Source organism: Lepisosteus platostomus, chromosome 9, assembly GCF_059453375.1.
Source record: "Lepisosteus platostomus isolate fLepPlt1 chromosome 9, fLepPlt1.hap1, whole genome shotgun sequence".
NCBI classification, from domain to species: domain Eukaryota; kingdom Metazoa; phylum Chordata; class Actinopteri; order Semionotiformes; family Lepisosteidae; genus Lepisosteus; species Lepisosteus platostomus.
This window is the reverse complement of record NC_142619.1, coordinates 60,747,123-60,769,127: the sequence shown is the minus strand read 5'-3', so window position 1 is coordinate 60,769,127 and position 22,005 is coordinate 60,747,123. Positions and strand designations below refer to the sequence as shown.

At 43.0% G+C, this 22,005-nt stretch overlaps 1 protein-coding gene across 3 annotated transcripts in view; it reads left to right on the top strand.

Annotated features, from left to right (window-relative positions):
* The window catches only part of LOC148655381 (uncharacterized), a 134,824-nt gene that overhangs the window by 39,478 nt on the left and 73,341 nt on the right, over positions 1-22,005 (top strand). For all 3 annotated transcript variants that reach the window (XM_088645981.1, XM_088645980.1, XM_088645982.1), the window contains 2 exons: positions 2,077-2,145; positions 21,037-21,211. In XM_088645981.1, coding sequence (XP_088502107.1) covers positions 2,077-2,145; positions 21,037-21,211 — 244 coding nt within the window. The remainder of the gene's footprint in view (positions 1-2,076; positions 2,146-21,036; positions 21,212-22,005) is intronic.

The following is a 22,005-nucleotide window of genomic DNA, read 5'->3' as shown; positions in this document are numbered from 1 at the left end:
CCGCTGGTGCGTGTTGTGCCAGTGAAACCCTGGACTGGCAAAAAAAACATGTTACTTTTTCAAGATTGTCTGAAGCCTTCATGGTTGCTGGACAAGAGAAATTCCTCTTTTAAGAATCAAATGGACTTAGTATTAGTTAAATAATAATTAAACTAATAATTAACCACAGATCAAATATAAGGTGCAATAGTTGTATAATAGGTGGCACAGTTGTACATTAACAATATTATTGTAGAAATTCTTCTTTTGAGGTTTTTGCAAAAAAGACAAAGAAAAGGTTACTATGGTACTAATATTATTAGATCAAAAAAGGGTTGCTCTAGCCAAAGTTAGAGTCTGTTCTGCTGTGTGCTGTATGTCATTTTCCCCTAAAGGTAAAATCACAGATTAGGAAGGGCATAACAGAGAGGGAAAGTAACAAGAATGGCAGACAACTGTAATTAGGCCAGTGTAGTTAGTGTAATTAGTGGTGTACCACAGAGACTGCAGTATTTGAACACCTCTGATGTTTCTAATTTACTAATCAATTCTAATCAATCTAAGCAGTGATTTGAATCACTGTAGAGTTATTGAACTTGCCAGTCTGGCCCGGCGCGCATTGGGAATCAAAGAGAAGAAATGGCAAAAGAGTTATGACATTTAATGTTTAAAAGTATACATTATCAATAACAAATATTGAAGGACATTCATTTTTAATTAGAACGGCGGAGGCACTGACTATGAAAAAGATTTAGCTTCTTCGGAGGGTCCATTAATATTCTTATCTACGCAATATGATGATGTTCTAAAAAGGGACAACAAAACGTTGGGTTGTAAAGTACAGTGAAAACTGTAGGATTTATCATCCAGTCACTTAATGCCCAGGACATTTGGAAACACCATACAGCTCTTCGCCACATGACACAAAAAGATATTGCTGCTCTGGAATATTGGAAGACAAGAAAGCAGGTCAGACCTCCTGGGCGTAAAGAAATGGGATGTACACAAAGTTTAAAGACGCTGACTCTCATGAGGAAACAAAAGAATTTTTTACTATTTTTTTTTGTCTGACACTTTTATAACTTATCTAACTATCTGCTTACATCTGCACCCATTTATATAACTGGGCATTTTAACGGGAGCAGTCTGGGCAAAGTACCCATGTTCAAGGGCGCAACAGCTGTGTCTCACTTTGGGATTAGAACCCGCAACTTTCCAGATCCTGGACCCTGACTGCTGCCCTTGAAACAAATGCTCAGATCCTGAAAGGTTATGGTCAACAGGAACCCCCTGGACTACTTTAGGAGCCCTAGTAAGACAAGGGCTGCTGGAGTCATGATGAACATTAGTGAACGTGTATCTGGGACTGGCACTTTCTACCCTACCGCAGTGCACATCCTTAACATGCCTCAGACTCAACGCACTATGCATCTTTTTTCTGCCACAGTTTTTTTTTTCACTACTACACATTTATTATTCTGGTTGTATTATTTATTATGTTGTAATGTATTGTCTACATTGTGTGGTGTTGTCCATTGTACTGTGTCCTCTGCTGTACTGGGTACTGTACGCCCCGAGAGATCAGCATGAATAGGAATTCCCATGTACATGTACAAATGGCAATAGACTCCTCTCTCTACTCTACTGAATTCTACTCAGTTCTCTACCCCGAGGGTGGTGGGTGTCTGGAACAAACTAACCAGCCATGTTCTTGAAACTGGTTCCCTGGAATTCTTGAACAAATTCTCTCAAGAGCTGAGAATATTTATATCACGAAGGTACCACTACTAATATTTAAGAGAAAGAGCAATATAGGCTGACTATCTTTGCTTCATCTGTATTTTTTCTAATATTTGTCTGTTAAAAACAGTAAACAAAAAAGTATAATAGAACCCTTGCCTCTCAGTATAGAAGTAATCCTTAAATTAACAAGAGTGAGCCACAAGTTTACGTGTTCATTTTTGGCACTAACAATCTCACTTTCATGCTCAAGGAACACAGCTGCAAACGGGCTCATTTTGTTTTGTAAAGGCCGGACGATTTTATCGCCACGGACTGTGAGAGGAAGAGAAACACTGGTGTGCTCTTCTTTTGCAGGCCTCTCCCTGCTACGTGTCCTTCATCAGAGGTGCGATGCTCTGGGACCGTGGAGTTTACCACAACACTGTAAGTAGCCCAGGCCTGCAGGCAACGGGGCGAGTTTAAGGAAGCAACAAAGGTGCAGGTCAACACAGGAGGGAATTATATCCGTGGCCAGTATCGCGCACAAGCAAGCGTGAGGGTAGTGCTGTTCCTGTGTTAGATGGCATGGACAGACAACAGCTGGCAAATGGGTTCAATGTGTTTTACACCCATTCTGAAATGAAACACACAGCCACCCTCATCTATAGTGCTGATCTCCCAATACTGGGCGAGTCTATTATAATTGAGTGAGCAGAGATGCGTATACAGTTCAGGAAAATTAATCTGGGAAAGAGCTCAGGTCCTGATAATGTGTGTGGAAGAGTTCTGCAATCTTGTGCTGATCAGCTGTGCGATATTTTCAGTTTGCTTTTTCAAATGTCCTTAAAATTACCAATCATCCCCTCTCTGTGGAAGAAATCCATCATTATACCTATTCCAAAAACTGCCAGGCCAACTGAGTTTAACAGCTACAGGCCAGTTTCTCTTACATCTCTCCCAGTGAAAGCTCTGGAGAGACTTTTAAAGCAATACATTACAAGGAACAATGTTTCCACTGGATCACCACAGGACTGTGTTTTATCCCCCTTACTGCATAGTTTGTACACTAACAATTGTAAAAGCAAACACGCAAATAGACATCTCATTAAGTTTGCTGATAACACAGTGCTGGTCAGCTTATTAAGGGACTGAGAAAACCATCATGGACCCATTCTAAATGCCTTTACTAAATGGTGTGACAATTCTCTTTGCAGTTAAATGTTTTAAAATGGATTTTAGAAAAAATGCAACACCTCTCCAACCTACTGTAATTATTGTTCAGACTAGAAATTGTCAATGACTGTTTGGAATAGGTCATAGACAAAAACGTGAGCTGGGACAAATGCTGCAACACCATTCATAAAAAATAACTCTTTTCTAAGGAAACTAAACTAAACTAAGCAAGGTGGAGAAAACAACCATAACACTTTTCTACAAGTCTTTTATTGAAAGTGTCTTAACACACCGTCTCACTTGCTGGTTTGGTAACATCAGTACCATTGATTGTGAAAGACTGGGAAAATAAGTAAAAATAAGTAGTAATTTAACTTGGGCAAATCAAATTGCTTATATATCCTCTACATACACAGGGTGGCAAAGAAAGCAGTGTGTATTATGGATTGTGTCTCTTGCCCCCTCCACTGTGAGTTCACACTTCTCCCGTCTGGGAGACGCCTCTGTGTCACCAGGTGTGATACTAATAGACACAGGAAATCTTTCAGCCCCCTGCAATATCCATTTCAAACAATACATTGTTACTCTCTTCTCCCTCATCTTGCTGTAACACTGTTACACTGACTTCTTGGTTGGTAATATTTTGTCTGTCATTGTGTTATGTTGGGAGTGTGCTGTACAAGGCATTTCCCCAATGGGACAACAAAGCTTGAACTGAATTGTGACGCAGAATAGTCCAGACAGCCAAGCAGTTTTAGGTTTTGTTTGAATGCAAGGTTCCTGTACAGTTGTGAGCCTTAACTTAAGTGAGATCTCTTGTAGTTGGAATGTGATGACACCACAATTACTTGATGTTGTTATGGAAGTGCATGTACAATCTAGAGCAGGAGATTTTACACAAAGGGTGGGAGTGTGGAACAAGCTACCCAGCCACATTGTAGTGATTATCCTGGTTTCTTTCAAGATGGCTGAATGAAATCCTTGGATCAAGTGTTAGCTACCAAATGTGCTAGACAGGAAGCCTGGCCTCTTCTCGTTTATAACCTTTCTTTGATGTAAACCAAAGCGGATCTCGTCAATGACATCACTGCCCCGCATGATGCAAGCAAGTAATCCCTTTCGTTCTGTTGACAAGAATTGCAATGGGACAAGAAAAGAGGGAATATGACGAAAATTGATAAGTATTGTAGGAAACATTTTTTTAGGGTACAAACTGAACTATTATAAAGTGCTGGAATAAATTGTGACCAGTAATACATTTGGTAGCTTGTGGTTAAAGGAAGAGGTAATGGTTACTTCAACCCTGAAAAAGCAGAAAGAAGAAATACAACATTTTGGCTGCTGAGCCTCCGGCAGGTGTGGTAACTAGCAAGGATGTTAGTAACCAAGTGAAGCCGCTTGTTTTTGTATTCAGACTGGTCTAAATTTCCTCACAGTGTGGGGGATTCTCACCTGTTTCCTGCTGATGATCTAACTGATCAGACGCACACGGAACCCACTTGCCGTGTTGAGCACTTTCACAAGGTGTCACTGAACACACGGACAGAGGCCTGTGGGCGCAGTGCCCTTGCTCAGAGTGGCTCTGGCCGGCCATAACCCCTCATGCGCCAGCTGACAGGCCGCGCGTGAGGCCCGGGCCTAACGGTGCACGACACCGCGTCTGTCTTTCATCTCGGGAGAGCGGCATGCCTGTGCCCTCACTGATCCACGGCCCTGGCTGACACTGTGACTCACGCCTCCACGACTCACTTCTCCAGCCGGAACCTCGGCCTTCCGTTTCACTCGGCAGGCTGTTCAACGCGTGCCGCTTCGACGCCACAGTCCTCACGGGTGATTTCCTTTAACGAGATCCAAATTAGCACAGCAGGTTGTCCTGGCTTTTCTTTCCTTGTTTTTTTTTTAAACAAAACAAAACAAAACAAAACGTGTCTGTTCATACTCTGAATACAGACTATTGAGGCCTATTGGTTATCAGAGGACATGTTTGTGAATGCGAAACAGACATGGCTGCTATCTCGATCCATTCCCATATACAGTGGGAGTGGGAGCCAAACACAGATGTTATGGGGAGCAAGGGCTAAGGCTCTGTAACTGGCAGGTTATGGGATTAACCCTGGAAGAGCTGTCAGTGGGGCCAGCAGGGGGCGCTCACCCTGTGCTGTATGTGGGTCCTAATGCCCCAGTAGAGTGACGGGGACACTATACTGTAAACAGACGCCGTCCTTCGGATGAGACATAAAACTGAGGTCCTGACTCTCTGTGGTCATTAAAAATCCCAGAGTGTTTCTCGAAAAGAGTAGGGGTGTTACCCCGGCGTCCTGGCCAAATTTCCCTCTGGCCTTTACCTATCATGGCCTCCTAATAATCCCCATCTCTGAACTGGCTTCATTACTCTGCTCTCCTCCCACTGAGAGCTGGTGTGTGGGGAGAGTACTGGTGCACTCTGCTCTCCTCCCCACTGAGAGCTCGTATGTGGGGAGTGTACTGGTGCACTCTGCTCTCCGTCCCACACATCACATCATCCAGGTGGGGCTGCACACTGGGGTGGTGGAGGGGATCCCCATTACCTGTAAAGAGCTTTGAGTGGAGGGCCCAGAAAAGCACCATAAGCAATTATTATAATTAATTATTAAATAAGTGTCATGTGAGGCAGTGCTGTCACACCCTTGAACAAGGCACGGTACCCAAACTGCACCAGTAAAATCCGTGTAAATGGGTGCAAATGTCATTTACTTTGTGCAGATGGATTAGCAAGATAATTTAGTAAAATCTGTAAATAATTCTTCCGGCGTCTGGGTAGCAAAACCTTTGTACAACTACTTACTCCTCTTTTAATGATGAATAAAAGAGGAATTACTTTATTAGGTGTTAAGAAGCTTTTGTCTCTTAAATGTGAATGTGGATAGAGCTATTTGAGATTCATATCCGCAGTTCATAGCGACGCCACTGTCTTAACGGGCTGAGAACCAATTCAAATTGATACCCGTGATATCTTTATCCACCCCTCTGTCTTGTATATGCAAACGGAACTCAAAGGGAACACCAATTAGTTATGAAGCACTAAGCCCGGTTTTAGATTTAAAGGTTAACTCTGGAATGGTGGGCTAGTTTGATGTTCAGCTAATTAAAACAGAGGATAATTTAAAATGAGGCAGGATGCTACCTACATGCACATTAGGGAAATTGCTGACCTATTATGTCTTCGCTGCCAGTGTGGAGGTCCCTCACTTGATAATGCCACTTAATCAGAGCTGAACCCTTGTGACCTTTTCTCAGAATGTCCCCACGACACACCCGGGAGAAAGGGCCGTGGGGTAGGTGTATGTGTGCGTGTGTGTGTGTGTGTGTGTGTGTGTGTGTGTGTGTGTGTGTGTGTGTGTGTGTGTGTGTGTGTGTGTTGAGCTGGCGACCACAATTGCCGTTGCAAAGTTGCCATGGAGACCTCTGAGTTTTTACAGCCTGAGTCCTGTGGGGGCCTGTGCTTAAACAAGCAGAATGGCAAGACAAAGGCTTCGCTCCAGCTACTGGCCTGATTCACATTTTAGACTGGCTTGAATGTGCCCGTTTTCTTCCCAATTTACTCGTTCGAGCCAGCCACAGTAACTTTGATGACCCCTCTTTGGAACTTTAGAGAGGACGTGCATTCAGACAGGAATGTGAAGAGTGATCTGAGGGGATGGGGTGTGGGAGGTGCCTTCACTTCCATGCGTTTTCGAAGATTCCTGCCTCTCACACTTTGGAAGTTCGGCTCTTCGTTTAGGCTGGTACCATACTATCTTTTATTGCTTTATTAGTCAACTTCTCCATCATACACCGTTGCTCATTATATACGTACAGTATATGTATATTCAGAGATTCTGTGTTTTTGAAGTCTGTTTTTTTAAACCTAGGATATGCTGTATACTTTGTGTGCAACGGTCGTTACCTGGAGAGAGCGCTCTTGAGAAAGCACATCCTGTGGATTTAGAATGACCATTTCAATTTGGGGATCCACGGAGTGGTGGATCCCTGAGTTGGGGTGTACTTGTGTCTCTGCTAAACTGTCCAGGGTCCTTGCAGTCACACATGAAGTATATCATTCATGACCCCTTCGTCAGTCTCTTCATCTGAGACCTCCGTCGATTTTTGTAAACTGTGGAGATATTGCCCACCTTCGTCAAAGAGTTAAACACACATAAAAAGGGCTGGCCTAAAGATGCTGGCACCAGCACGTGACCTGGTGCACTCCTACATTTGCAAGTGCAATTTTATGTGGCGAAACCCGCTCCGGGTTTCTTTGTAGGAGGTTTCGATGAGTGAGCTTGGTCTTAAAGCACTTGTAAGGCGCTCTGTGGCGGTGCGATCGAACGTCACACCAATTATAACCAGATCTTGTTATAGTTCCCAGCACATTCCTGTTTTGTCAGCATAATTTATACTGACTTAAACAAAGCAGAGAGTCTGTCTTAACGCATTAAATTCCTCAGGCTGGTTGTCACTCTGCGTCTGTATTAAAATACTAGAAATAGAAGAGCCTAATAAAGTATTGTTATGCTGCTGCAGAAAAGCACTCTCTTGTTAGCGATCCGGTAAACTCCTTCTGGCACAGAAACCAAGCCTATGGCATTCAACTTCAGCTGAACTTTGCTTTGGCACAAATACAAATACAGTATACTTCTTTTAATGGATAGAAGCTCACTGACCGACAGACAGATTGTTTAAAACAAATCCTCATTGGCTAGGTTTAAATCTTCACTCCTGTCACCAAGGCCCCAGCCACTGAGAACAGGCTACAGGCCAACATCTCAGGAGTATCGGGGGAGTTAAAGACCTGCAGGAAAAATGATGCAGGTGCACAAACATGACTATTTGCAGGAAGAGCGGAATTCATTTATTCTTTTAGCTGCTCAAGCTTAAGTTTTGAGAGAAATTATTTTGTTCTAAAACACATAGAGTGCAAAAGGCTGTTTCCATGAGCTTTGCTTCTGAGAAATGCAGCCTCGTTCGGCTTTCTTATTTCAGCTGCACGGTCTAAGTGAGTTCTGTTATCATCCAAATACAACACAAAAAGCAACTGGAATTACCAGCTGTGACGGGGCAGATAAAGATTTTCTTAGCTATATTTTTACAGTTTGTATATACACAATAAACATCTGGTGAAAAAAAGAAAAAAACCTAAAGAAATTTAAAACGTTTTCTGAGCAAATAAGAAAATAAGGAATGAAACAAACTTGTGGTTGTACAGAGCAAATCATATTTTTGATTAAGACTGTAAGAGCCTCCATATTCACATACTGTACCTAACATGTTATAATTTGGTTTAGGTTTCATATTCATTATGTATCCAAGAGTTTAATCCAACATACAGTTATACCGAGGACTGTTGTAAAGCCTAACCTGGTAAACAAAGTTGAGTCTTTTCACTGCGGACAAAACCCACTAATGCAAACTCCACAGCGCTCATATCGCCCTGCAGTTCACAGCTGGCAGCCCACTGGAGCTCAGCAGTGTGAGCCTGGCCAGTACCTGGATGGGAGACTCCTCGGAAAAAAAACTAAGGTTGCTGCTGGAAGATGTGTGAGTGGGGCCAGTAGGGGGCGTTCAATTCAATTTCTTTTTATATAGCGCCTTTCACAACAAGGTTGCCTCAAGGCGCTTAACAAAGCAAGTGACCATACATGTTGTGAATACAGAACAGAAAAGACCAGAAGACAAGGGAGGAGAGAAACCAAAAACTCCTTAGTAAGGAGAACAAAAGGTTAACTCTGGAGTCTGTGTGAGTCCTATTGCCCCAGTATAGTGAGGGGGACACTATACTGTAAACAGGCGCCATCCTTCGGATGAGACGTAAAACCGAGGTCCTGACTCTCCGAGGTCATTAAAAATCCCAGAGCCTTTCTCGAAAAGAGTAGGGGTGTTATCCAAATTTCCCCATTGGCCTTTACCAATCATGACCTCCTAATAATCCCCATCTCTGAACTGGCTTCATCACTCTGTTCTCCTCCCCACTGAGAGCTGGTGTGTGGGGAGTGTACTGGCGCACTCTGCTCTCCTCCCCACTGAGAGCTGGTGTGTGGGGAGTGTACTGGTGCACTCTGCTCTCCTCCCCACTGAGAGCTGGTGTGTGGGGAGTGTACTGGTGCACTCTGCTCTCCTCCACACTGAGAGCTGGTGTGTGGGGAGAGTACTGGCGCACTCTGGCTGCCATCGCATCATCCAGGTGGGGCTGCACACTGGTGGTGGACGGGATCCCCATTACCTGTAAAGAGCTTTGAATGGAGTGTCCAGAAAAGCGCTACAGTATATAAGTAAGAGGAATTATAATTATTAATTAGGACCCAGGAGCTGTGAGGCATCAGCACTAATGGCCACCCCACTGCAGAACCAACTGCTGAATATGGTTTTGCCACAGTATGAAAATGTTCTTTTTTAACTCCTTTTTTAAAAAGGTCACTTTCATGTACAATGTGTTTCAAGTGGAGAGCAGCTGGAGTGCCATCTTGGAGCAGAATCCCATCAAACTAAATCGCTGATCTGTCATTAAGGGGGTCTCACCAAGCAGAGGGTCTTTAGTCAGCGCTAGTGCTGTAGAAATTGTACTGAAGGTTTTTTGAATGGGCGATTAAGCAAAAAGAGATCGGCAGCACTTTAGCTGAGAGGAAGGAAACGGTCATTTAGCACCATTAGAGCGAACACACTGAATATTAATGGTAATTGTAAATGGGCTTTGTGTAATTTGACATTAATACCACATTTGCGAGAGATTTCACAGCCCTGAAATTAATGCAGCAGTTGTGTTGCAGTCTTTTTTACTGTTTTATATATGCGTACAGTTCAGTGATGTGTGATCTACAGATTGAGCTTTAAATTAAAGTTCCAGAAGCTGCAGAAAAACACAGGAACTTAATCTTCTTGGTCTCAAACAGAGAAGATATTGTGGGGACATGAAATTAAAACAGAGATGGGGAGGCACTCCTTTACCCATGTGGCTGTGATATTCTAAGATGATACCCTGATTTTTTCAAGATAGGGCTGGATGAGATCCTCAAATAAATAAGATAAAGATCAGATCACTTTATTGGCCATACTGTATACAATTTCTTGCATTAGGAATTTGTCTTTTCCCATACCCCAGCTTGCTCTCCATGAGACACACAGACAGGGAGAGAAGCTGGGGGTCAGAGCGCAGGGTCAGCCATTTATACGGCGCCCCTGGAGCAGCTGGGGTGAAGGGCCTTGCTCAGGGGCCCAATAGAGTAGGATTCCTCTGCCGGCCGCAGGATAGAAACCGGCAACCTTCCAGCCACAGGCGCAGATCCTGAGCCACAGAGCCACCGACCTGCCCATGAACTAATGAACTACTGACTACTAGAAGGACTGAGTTGACTCTTCCATTCTCATGCTCATTCATGCCTTCAAGCTACATTGTTGTTATTTCTTAGGTTAAGTTAGTATAACAGTCATGTATTTTTTTTCTCCTTATAACACAGTTTAGCCTTTGCATTTGCTTCACTTTCTGTGAACTGGAGACCTCTATGCTTCTCTCTAGTGTATCCTGAAGGTTGCCGTGTGTCTGGCCAAGGTCTTGATGAAATTTCCATATCCATTAGCTATTAGTACCAAAATGAACTAGATGGAAGGTAACCTCAGCAGCTACTGTATATCAACCTGCAACTCATACAGTAGCTGGCAGCCCACTGATGAGATGTAAAACCATGGTCCTGATTCTTTGTGGTCATCAAAAATCAAGGGGTGTTACGCCTGCAAATTTCCCCCTGGCCTTTACCAATCATGGCCACTTAATAATCTCCATCTCTGAACTGGCTTCCTCACTCTGCTCTCCTCCCCACTGAGAGCTGGTGTCTGGGGAGTGTACTGGCGTACTCTGGCTGCCATCGCATCATCCAGGTGGGGCTGCACACTGGTGGTGGTGGAGGGGATCCCCATTACCTGTAAAGAGCTTTGAATGGAGTGTCCAGAAAAGTACTATACAAGTGTAAGGATTAATTATTATTATACTCTCTTAAGAACACAGAAATGTCTGAGGACTGTGGGGTGAAATATAAAGATCTGTTACTGAAGCAATATCTAATTGGAGATTTCTTTCCAGGAAGGGACATAGTTTTAAGTAAAGTCTTAAGGTTGGTTTTTGGTGGAAGAAAAAAAGGGAGGAATCGATAAACAGGGTGTTGAGAAACGTCTTTTTAAAGATGCCAGTACCATACATAGTGTGAAGCCTATGTCGAAAATGTGTGAGCGTGATCACTTAATCATGAGAGTGCCAGTATCTCACTACTCCGAACCCCTCCAGGGTCTGAATGTGAGTCCCCAGTCGGGGAAGCCTGCACACTCCTCTTTCTTCTCAGATGCTCTTCTTGGTTCTATCCACACAAGTCACTATAGTTTGCCTTCAACTCAGTCAACAGGCACACAAGAATATTTCAGTTATTACACGCCATTTCTGAGATTGGAATAGACATTTTAACTTAAAGAAGCTCCACGGTGTCAAACCCAGCTTAATCCCCAACACTCAGTTCTCCATTTATACATTAATCACAAGCACTACTGCAACTCTTCCATCTCACTCTTCCCTGGGAACCAGATCATGATGGGCAACCATTACTTTTTCCCCATTCCTAGCTCCTCCAGCTGACCCTGTTTGGCCACAGGACCCCAGTCTTTCATAAAAATGTGTATCCCTGAAACAGCTGCATCTGGTTTGAAGTTTACAACTCAATCACACAATCTAAGATAGCCCTTCTAGCTCATAATGTTGACGCAAGAAATAATCAAGACTCAAACTGTGTTTTCTCTCTGAAGAGAAATAGTTACCGCTACACTGACCAAAGGACAGCTCATTTTCATACTTTCCAATCGGGCTACAGTCTAGATGCTGACTGAAACCCTTTTCCACATGGCTGCTCTTATGAGCCTCCCAATTAGTCTAGAGGAGTGACCAATCACATCCAGAGCCATTCCCACCAGCTCCTTTTCCCTCACGTGGAGTTTAACTCCCCCTGAGCGAAAAATGTATCATTCAGAGCAGCTGTGCCTCATTCAACTGCTTCTTCCACTTCTTCAGCCATCCTGAGAGAAAGACAAAAGACATTTTTAGAAATGGCTCGTCCTCTTCAGATAGCCATGCTGCATCTCCCTCTATTCCTGAGGTCTATACTGTGCACTGGGCGGACTGGTGTCTGTAACACAGCAGGAGATCTTTGGGAGCATCACTGTTTCAGAAAGCTATGGCTGAAAACGGAGTGAGGGTTTCATTATGGAGTTCCCCATTGCATCCGTTACATCTTGTCAAGATTTGAATGATATGTCTCCTGATTTAAATCCCAAATCCCAAGTCTTTCTCAAGACACCAGTAAAGGTGAAGTAATAAATTAATGTGTTTACAGAAGGGCTAATCTTCGCACATTATGCCGAAAAGTGTGTGGGGAGCACACTGTTGTACCCTGTTGGCGAGGGGTGCAAACAGAGGGGCCTGACCAGTGCTGACAGTTGTCGGTGAATAAAAGAAAAGAAAGTACAAAAAATGAGGATTGATAGAGAAAAGGGGAGAGACAAAACAGCAAAGACAAGCTTGGGGCTGTGGTTTTTCTGGAGTTCTAGTGAGGGGTAACTACATCAGGAGATGGAGAGAAGAACAGACAGCATGGATGTTTTCCATGGAGAATGTGAGGTTGAAAAGACGTTTTTTCCGTGAAGGAAGCATGGAGGAGGTGAAGGGCAGTTGGATCACAGATCACGAGGAGATAATGAAATGCTGGACCGACAAAGGTAAAGTCCAGCAGCACAGAGTGCAAGAGACGTCTCCAATGAGTCTGACATGCAGAGTGAGAAAAGACTCTGCACTCAGAGCTGTGGACAGGAGAGTATTTACTCTATATGTAAATTAGTGGAAATGCAAGATTTCAATTTGTCCTGCTCCCGAACCTGTGCGAAACAACACCACTTGCTAGAGATCTTAAAAAACATAACACTTTTTACTTAAAATTGTCAGAAGTATCTCCAAAACACACAATGGATATAACAGAAAAAAACTTTTGAAAGGCTTCTTTTCAAGTATTTTAATTCTTTTTTTGACCATACACAAGATTGAACAAACAAATGTAGCAAAAGTGTATTTTATCTCTGGAAAATGCACAAATTATCACTGAACCCGTGTTTGAGTTTTTCCCCTGTTATGGACAAATTCCTTTTTACTGTAAAGTTAAAACACCATATGTCTCCATAAAACAAAGTGCTCTATCCTGTTTCATAAAAAAGTGGGGGAAAAAGCTGTAATGAAAAGGCACCTCCAGATACACATATTCACTTATTTTTAATATTTTAAATGATTAGAAGTGTTTACCCACCCAGATGTCTCTCTAATCCAGGAGCCCTTTTTGAAAGTTCAGTTCTTGCATTTTGCTGTTTACAAAGACTAGCACTGCTGATGCATGTGTGCTGGAGCTGAAAAGAGGAGTAATTATCTCCCAGCGAAAGGAGAAAGTTCGACTGAATGCTAAGCTGCATTACAGCCTGGCTTCTGACACGAGCTGATAATCAGATTTTCTTCCTTAAATCCGTGGGGCCTCAACAATGCTCCCCACTGTCTGAGCTTCCCAATATTAAACTTAATTAGAATGAGCAGAAACACAAATCTGAATTATTTAAAAATCTGTTTTTTCATGGTCAGTCCTCCAGAGGGTTTAACCTTGTTAAAGCTAAGCCTGGCTTTTTTAGTTGTCAGAGTTCTAAAGAATTAACTTTTTATGAAGGCAAAGAAATTCTAAATAACTTCTATTCATCTTAGAGACATTTTCAGCTTTTTGTCTCCAGATAAGATAGCTCATTTAGTGTCTGTGCTATTATGTAGCAGAACTCTCTTTTCTTTCTAGAAGCCATCTGGAGAGTCATCTAATAGACTTCCTATATTCATTTCAACAATTTTGCATCTATGTTAGCTCCTAATTAACGGCAAAAAATAATTCTATTTCGTAGACCTTGTAATATAAGGCTTATGTGGGCTGAAGCCATGACTTCATCCTCTTCCTGAAAAATATCAAAAAGGCCAAAGTGCCATGTAACTATTAAAATTCTGCCACCATTCCTTAATTGAACCTGATTGAAATGCTACTGTGGGCAAATTAGATAAAACAGTGACAGTGACTCCGGTGCTGAAAAGTCAACTGTGTCAGGTATAGTGCATCACAGATACAGTTTGTTCAGCTTCCTTTCTGTTTGGAAACATAATGAAGACATGAGGACACTGTACTGTATGTTACTTTTGGGGAAAAAGTGTATTGTCTTATTTAATGATCTAGATTTGGGACTTAATGAGGTAATGTCTATTTGCAAAGCCCCTAAACCCACTGGTTTGGATTGAACCTATTTCATTTAGGGTAGCCTTTGCCATAATATGCACCCAAAAAAGGAATGGTACATGCCTATTGCAAAGTTTTTAAACAAGTGTTTAATTGGTAAAGTTGTTTGATAGTGCACTATATGCACCAAGCATGAGCAGAGCTGACCTTTTCACGCCAACATCTGAAGAAACAAGCAAACCAAAATTAAAAACTAGTGGAAAGATGTGTCTTCACTAACAAATACTGAATAATGTTCTTCATGACCTCAGAGGGTCTAATAGCACTGTATTATTGCCTTTTCTAGGCTGGGAACGCATGGCTTCCTTGAGCTTGTTATTCTATATGTCAGGAGTTCACATCCAGCTGCCTTTTGAACTGAAATAATTTCTGTGGTGATCTCTGTGTGCGTCAGAACCGAGGGGCTCCCACCCCAGTGCAGTTTTGGGGTTCAGGGGTAGAAGGGAAAGCCCGAAACAGCTTGAGATAAGCTCTTTATTTGTTGCTTTGAAGATTCCTCAAAGTCTTCGAGATGCAAGCTCTTTGATTTGCAGTGTGACTGTGTGATTGTGCATGGTCCCAAGCTGAAGAGAACAATCTGAATCATAACCATAGGCCGTCTGGTTTACACGAACGGCTAAAATGAGTTCTCGTGTCGAGAAAACGTTCGCGAACCCTCTAGGTTGTTTAGATATGCCTGAAAGTCACTTTTTTTCCAGTCTCTCTCTGATTATAATATGACCTGTTTCCACCATCCTGTATGAACATTTCTGGCCATTATACAGCACAAAGTTTGTTTGCTTGGTACCCAATTATTTAACCACCTGGTTCTTATCACCTTCCTAATTGTGCTAAGTAAACGAAGGGTTCACTTATTAAACACATACAGTACCGTGATTCTTAATTTTTTTCTACTTTATACACCATTGCCTCTCAGGTAACATTGAATTTCTGAGTATTTGCCCTATTAGTTATTTATGGAAACATCAGTTCTGTTTAAATCTGGGTTTCATGGTAAGACAGTGTACTTCCCATAATTGTATTGGTTTATCAACCTTTTATTGGGTTCACAAAGTTTTTTTGAGCACTCTGCAGTTTACTTATGCTATAAATGACCTTGCAGTTCTAGAAGGGAGTATTTGTATATATCAAATGGAAAATTCAATGCAATGCAATTGTATTTTTCAAAAAGTTATCTGAACATTAGATACTCTAATGTTTGGAGAAGGTTTCGTTATAAGATGACCGAACAGAGTGGTTGTAGTAGGCTTCGTGTCTCCCAAAGGGATGTTTTCAGACATCTTTGCACTTTTTCTCGAGTAAAAAAAAATATATTTAAAAATGAGATAATTAACTAAATCCCAGGGTTAGCTTTACTTGTTGAAAAAAAATAGTCAACAGAGGAGTTCAGAGACAAAGATAAACGGATTAACGTTAGAAGTGCTTGTGCGTGGGGCTCAGAGAAGTATTTATTACGTTTAAATGTCGTTCTTTAAATGTCAGGCAGGACCAACAGAAGTTCTGCTAAATTATTTCCTGACAGAAAAGCACTTTGGCTTCAGCATGTGGGCAGACACCGAGCCGACTGAGTGGCGTGTGCTAGGCGATCAATCACGAAAATCAATATTTACTGTCCTGGCATATTTTATTGCTAACTGGACTTTGTTTGAAAAGGATTCCCAACACACGTGTCTAGTGCATTAAATACTGTTTTTTTTTTCATCTCTGGGTTAAACAAGCAGCAGAAGAAAAATGCATACTTTCCATTGAGCAGCGCAACCAAAGGGCACGGAGACTCAGGAAGGAGAGTTTGCATTAGTGACTCCCAGCTGCAGGGACTCGAAGATGTGCACCCTGAGAGCAGCGCGTCTGTGTGTGTGTGCATGTGTAAGTGTATCTGTGCGTGTGTGAGTGTGCCTGTGTGTGTGTGCGTGTGTCTGTGTGTGTGTGCATGTGTGAGTGTGTCTGTGCATGTGTGAGTGTGTGTGTGCGTGTGTCTGTGTGTGTGTGCATGTGTGAGTGTGTCTGTGCATGTGTGAGTGTGTGTGTGAGTGTGTCTGTGTGTGTGTGCATGTGTAAGTGTGTCTGTTTGTGTGTGAGTGTCTGTGTGTGTGTGAGTGTGTCTGTGTGTGTGTGCATGTGTAAGTGTGTCTGTTTGTGTGTGAGTTTGTCTGTGTGTGTGTGCATGTGTGAGTGTGTCTGTGTGTGTGCGTGTGTGCATGCATTTGTGTGTGTCCATTCCTGTATTTGTGCGTCCATGGGTCTGTGAGTGTTTGTGTGTCTAAGCGTGCCTGTGTGTGTCATCGCTGCTAAAGGAGGTGTATTGTTGTGTGTGGCAGGGAGAAGTAGTGTGTAGAGGCCATTCCTGCTATAAAGTCATAGAATCACGCGACAGAAGAAATCTCCACCTCATGAGTGGGACATGTGTCGAGAGGGCAGTTACCGTTCTCCCAGAGCTCTGTCAGCGTCAGCCCCTCAGTAACATTCACTGCCCCGTTGGTGCTGTCTGAAATCACGTCTTCCTCTTCAGACTTTCACTTGACTTGTCCCGTTGCTATATACCTGAGCCTGGCCACGCATGCCAAGGTAGAAGGAAGCTACAGGCCTGAGTTGGTAATTCCTTGAAACACCATACGAATGACCCATGTTTGCGTGGGAGTGTGGAACAAGCCGCCCAGCCATGTGGTGGAAGCCGATACTCCGGCTTCTTTCAGTAAACAGCTGGGCCTGACATCAGTCCATCTCTAACTAGTGAACGACCAAGATGGGCCCAGTTGGCCTGCTCTTGTTAGTAACTGTTCCTATGCTTCAGGGTGACGGCTGTCCTTGCGGTGCTACTCTGAACGGTAGTGAAAGAAGTGTTGGAGGTGGTTGTTGTCGCCAGAGGGCACCTGAATGCATGGTGCTCTGGGTCCTCTCTGGAGCATGGGTGGCCCAAGCCAATCCCGATGAGCACTTCCAGCTGGGTTTATAGTTCCACTGAAATCATCAATCACTATATCCTTGGAACAAATGGTAATTGCGACTAATTAATAAAAGCCAGCAACGACCCCAATAAACATGTTAGGATGTTGGATAAAAAAAGATGACTCCCGCCCGGTAGAATATGAGCCTATCCCGTGGTTTACTAACAATGGAACCTACAGTATAAGCTCTTTTGTCTTTAATTTCTGGTTGAAGTCAGTGGCAAGCTGTTCTACTAGACTATGAGGTCCTGCACTTACAAAACCCTCACGGCATTCTGCAATTTACACTTGTATTCCTTTAAAGTGAGCATGCATGTCTCTTACAAATGACCAGCTCTTGTTGAGGAAGCTGTGCCCCAGGGAGCCAGATTAAAAGCTGTGTCCCAAACGAGATGAGAACATGAGATTTCTTTAGCCTACTGAGATTTTCTTTCCTCTTGGAAAGATAGATTGTTCTTGTGCTATTTACTTTCCTTTGAAGTGAGATGCATTCAGAAGGCATATTACATTGTCTGATGGACTGTAGTGTAATGTGTATTATTGTATCATTTCGTTACACTGTGCTCTGTTGACTGTACCAGGCTGCTGTTGCCCTGCAATTTCCCTCACGGGATCAATAAAGTATCTGTCCATCCATCCATCCATCTATCCATTTATCCATCTGTCCATCTATCCATCTATCCATCTAGCTAGCTATCTCAGGTACATTTGCAATTCTGTGGAAGATAACAATAAGAGAAGAGGCCATTCAACCCATTGGACCAGTTTGGTTCTGTGTATCTAATTGCCCCAGTGCTCTCAGGCAGCCATTCCTTTAAAGAAGATGGCTTCTCTGACATGGCTGTGGACGGTAGATGAAACGCTGGAATAGGCATGGTGCGGGAACACAGTGTTTCACTTTCAGTGTTTTCAGTTCATAGGGAGCAAGATAATCCGCACAGCTAGATATGAAGAGGGCAGCCGGCAGAGAGTTTTGGATCATGTTGTCCATCACTTCCTCAGGAGAGACTCAGAGATTTGGCATTTGTTGAAAGAAAAAAGCGCACCCTTTGATTAAAATATGCCATACCGGTTAAAAACAGTGTGAACAGCCATAAGTCAGATCTACAGTACCAGGAATCAATGTCAAATGTAATTGAGCTGGCTTGTGCTTCCTTCCTGCTGAAAGACAGGGTTTGAGACCAGCCATGAGGTCTGCTGTGGACAGTCTAATGTGGTTATGAGCATCTCTGGTGACTTCCAAAAAAAAAAGGACGAGTTCATAGTGGAAGAAGAAACTGCAGGGCTCAAACTCCCACAACAGGATGTTCCAGAGAAAGTCTGTTCTGCTGCTGTAGAAACAGGGAGCAGCCTGAGCAGGGAAAGCAGTTTGTGTGAACTTCAGATTACAGCTCTTCATTTGATTAATTCCAGTTCACAGATCCTTTTGGAGATCATTCCTCCTTTTAGGAATTCCTGAAACAAAGGATAATGACAGTAATACATTTCAACAGAGGTATGACTTCAACTTCTACGGTTAATGATAACTAAACTGCAATGATTATCTGATGGTTACTATTTTATTTAGTAAACAAATATACAACCAAGTTCTTCCTAAATTAATCGCATTTGGACATTTTCTGAATGTAGTGTTAAACCCAGGTTTTATGCCATACAGGATTATACAATATTTTTATTTCAATTTTGGACCTTAAAATGGTGACAACTTACTAGGAAATACAATATTCTTATTGGAATATATATGCTTTTTATATATAGATTCTCTACTGCACAATAGGATGTAGGAATCAGAATTTACAGTATTTGTTGAAACAGAGACGAGAGTAGTGCAGAATACACACGTTTTTATCAATCCATCCATTTTCTAACTGCCTTCTCCAGTACAGGGTCGCTGGGGAGCTGGACCCTATCCCAGCTTGCAAAGGGTGCAAGGCAGGATATGCCCTGGACAGGACGCCAGTCCATGGCAGGGCACACACAGACACAGACACTCACACCAGGGCCAGTTGTCTCATCAGCCAATGAATTAACCAGCATATCTTTGGCCTTTGAGAGGAAACCCCAGCCCATGTAAACTTGAGGAGGACATACGAACTCCACGCAGAGTACTAAGGTCTGGAATTGAACCCAGGGCCGCTGGACTTCGTGGTAGCAAGGCTAACCACTGCACAACCTCAACATCCATAGTTTTGTTATTTGACTACATAACAACTGTATGTGCGTTTTCAAGAATGTGCTTCTGTGTGCGGTACAAAGTTAGAGGCTTGGCACAGGAACAGAGCCACACTGAGAATGTCGTTTGCTGCAGGTCTCTCCTCTTTCAGCTGCGATCCCCATTTCTGCAGTTCAGACAACGCCGGCATTAAGCGCCGTTAAAAGGACCGCAGCGTCACAGATAACCCACAAGACGCACCTTCGAATGATGTCCACAAGGGGGAGCCATAATTGAAGAACAGCGACTGTGAATGGAATTTGATTCCGCCGAGTTTATAGCATTTTCTTTCTATCCTTCAAATCCTAGAGCTCGGAGCTGAAGATCCCGGTACTGTAATGCCGTCTTCCCATTTCTGTCTGAGGATGGCAGCTTTCTGAGAGGACGTTCTGCTCTTATTAACAGTAAAATTAAATAGACTTTAGGAGCCAAGAGGCACATGGCGTGCTGTGCAGAAATGCCTTGCCTTGAAAGATCACAGTAAGAGGCAGTAACATGTCTGGGTTGTAAAAAAGGCAGCTTGCACTGAGGAAATAATGTGTTACGTTCAAATTAAAACAACAAAATGTTTTTTGAGAAAATAATTCGCTGTGGACACTCCTTACATACTTTTACATATTACTGTACAGGCTCCTTTGGGATATTGTTAATTGTCCACTTAATCAACCCAATAGAAAATTTCAGCGCAGCCCAGAGTAAGAGTACAGTACTTGACATTCAGTCAGCACTGTGCTTGTGGGTTGTGCACACAGCACTCTACCAGCGTGAAAGTGTGATGAGATTCAACATTCTGAACAATCTGAGCAAAACTCTCGCTTCTGAAGTGGCTGGGGATCATCCCATCAGTACAAGATGAAAACTAATAACAATGTGGGGTAAAGGTTATCGGGTGATGGTGATGGTTTAAGGCTGATAGATTAAACCATGTCTGCCCTGTGCGTACAAGTACATTATTTTGAAGTTTCCTTCAAATTAATATTCTGCCAATTACAAAAGAGCTACTCAATTGAATCAGTGTAATCTGATCTGCAGGGTACTTTGGAGTTTTTTTTCAGTGCTACGCCCGTTATCTTTTCAGCTGAAACCCTGCCCCTCGCTATTGAAATCAAGGTAGGGTTTCCTAAAGCTGCGTGCTTGTGTGTGGCTGTGAGAGAGAAGTTTTGAGAAAAGCATACGGGATTCAGATATATTTGTTTCTGAATCATAAGGGTTTGGACAGATTTGAATCGGGCAATAAAAAACACAAATATACCGGTCACACATACAGTATACTGTATTAGTTCAGGTGGGTAGCTGCGTCAGCATGCGTAGGCTGCAAAGGAACAAGTAATAGGTTTATTCCATGCTGAAAAAAAGAAGAAAGAGAACACAACGTTTCAGCCGTGGAGCCTTCTTCAGGTGTCACAACGTGGCCGAAACGTTGTGTTCTCTTTCTTCTTTTTTTCAGCATGGAATAAACCTATTACTTGTTCCAGTATACTGTATGTTATGTTTCGCCTTTCTTAAACCCTAATTTCCCAGATCTCTTCGGTGCCTCCTTTATTCCGTGGTTTGAAGGAGAATAATTCCCCGTTTCCTGTTCTCCTCTTCGCACCCTCGCCGTGACGATAATCTCATCCAACGCTCTCCGGCCCTGTCCCCTCTGTTCCAGCACAAGGCATCCAGCAGCCGCCCTTTCAGACCCTGTCCACGCTTCCTGGCTCACATGAAGGCCTCCCCGGGCTCTCTGCGACCTCCCCGGCTTCTCAGCACCACCCCCAAACCTCCGGCTCGCCCCCCTGTGACCGGCCGGAGACCCGCCCTCTCCACACTGAGGACAGGCCCAGGTACAGCCCCGGGGGACCAGTTGTTACCTGTTGAGACCTCCAGAATCGTTTCGGCCGCACTACATATTTCTATTATTGCCCTCGACGCTCAGTTTAATGGGTGTCACTTTAAAGGACTTTTGATTCAATGGACAAGATTTGCTAAAGGGGAATTTAACCTGTAAAATTCGAAATAGTGCACTTTCCCCACAATAAAGTCTAGGCAACGTCTGGTAAAGCAGTAACTGGTCTGGACAACGGGCCTGGTTTCATTTTAGAAATGGAGTGAAATAGAAGAAAACAAAGACTAAATGAACAAGTTAAGGTTTATTCCTCACTGAAAAGAGGAGAAAAGAAACACAGCGTTTCGGCTGTGGAGTAAACCTTTGCTTGTTCCTTTGCAGCCTACACTACACATGTTGTTGTTAATGTTTCCTATGCTGTAGGGATGTTTCTTAAAAAAACAGTCATTTAGAAAAATAAACTAAAGTGTTAACAATATGTACAAAAAAAGTCCCTTCCCCCTATTAGTCTACTAAAACTGAGGGTTTACTGAACCGTCTTTACTGGATCTTCAACCCTAGGTACGCAGACATGTGTTTGAATTGTTTCTAAGCTATCGTACCAGGTGAGTAAGGAGACCCCAGAGTTCTGTGTCCGAGAGACAAAATAAACACTGAGAGGAGCGATTGCAGGAGAAGCCAGCGCTGGTTCTAGAAAAAAGCCCATGGGTCACTCTTAAATCATCAATGTCCAAACACAGCACTGTGACGGAGGTCTGATGAAAGTTCAGGAGGGATGAAGGCAGTTGAACT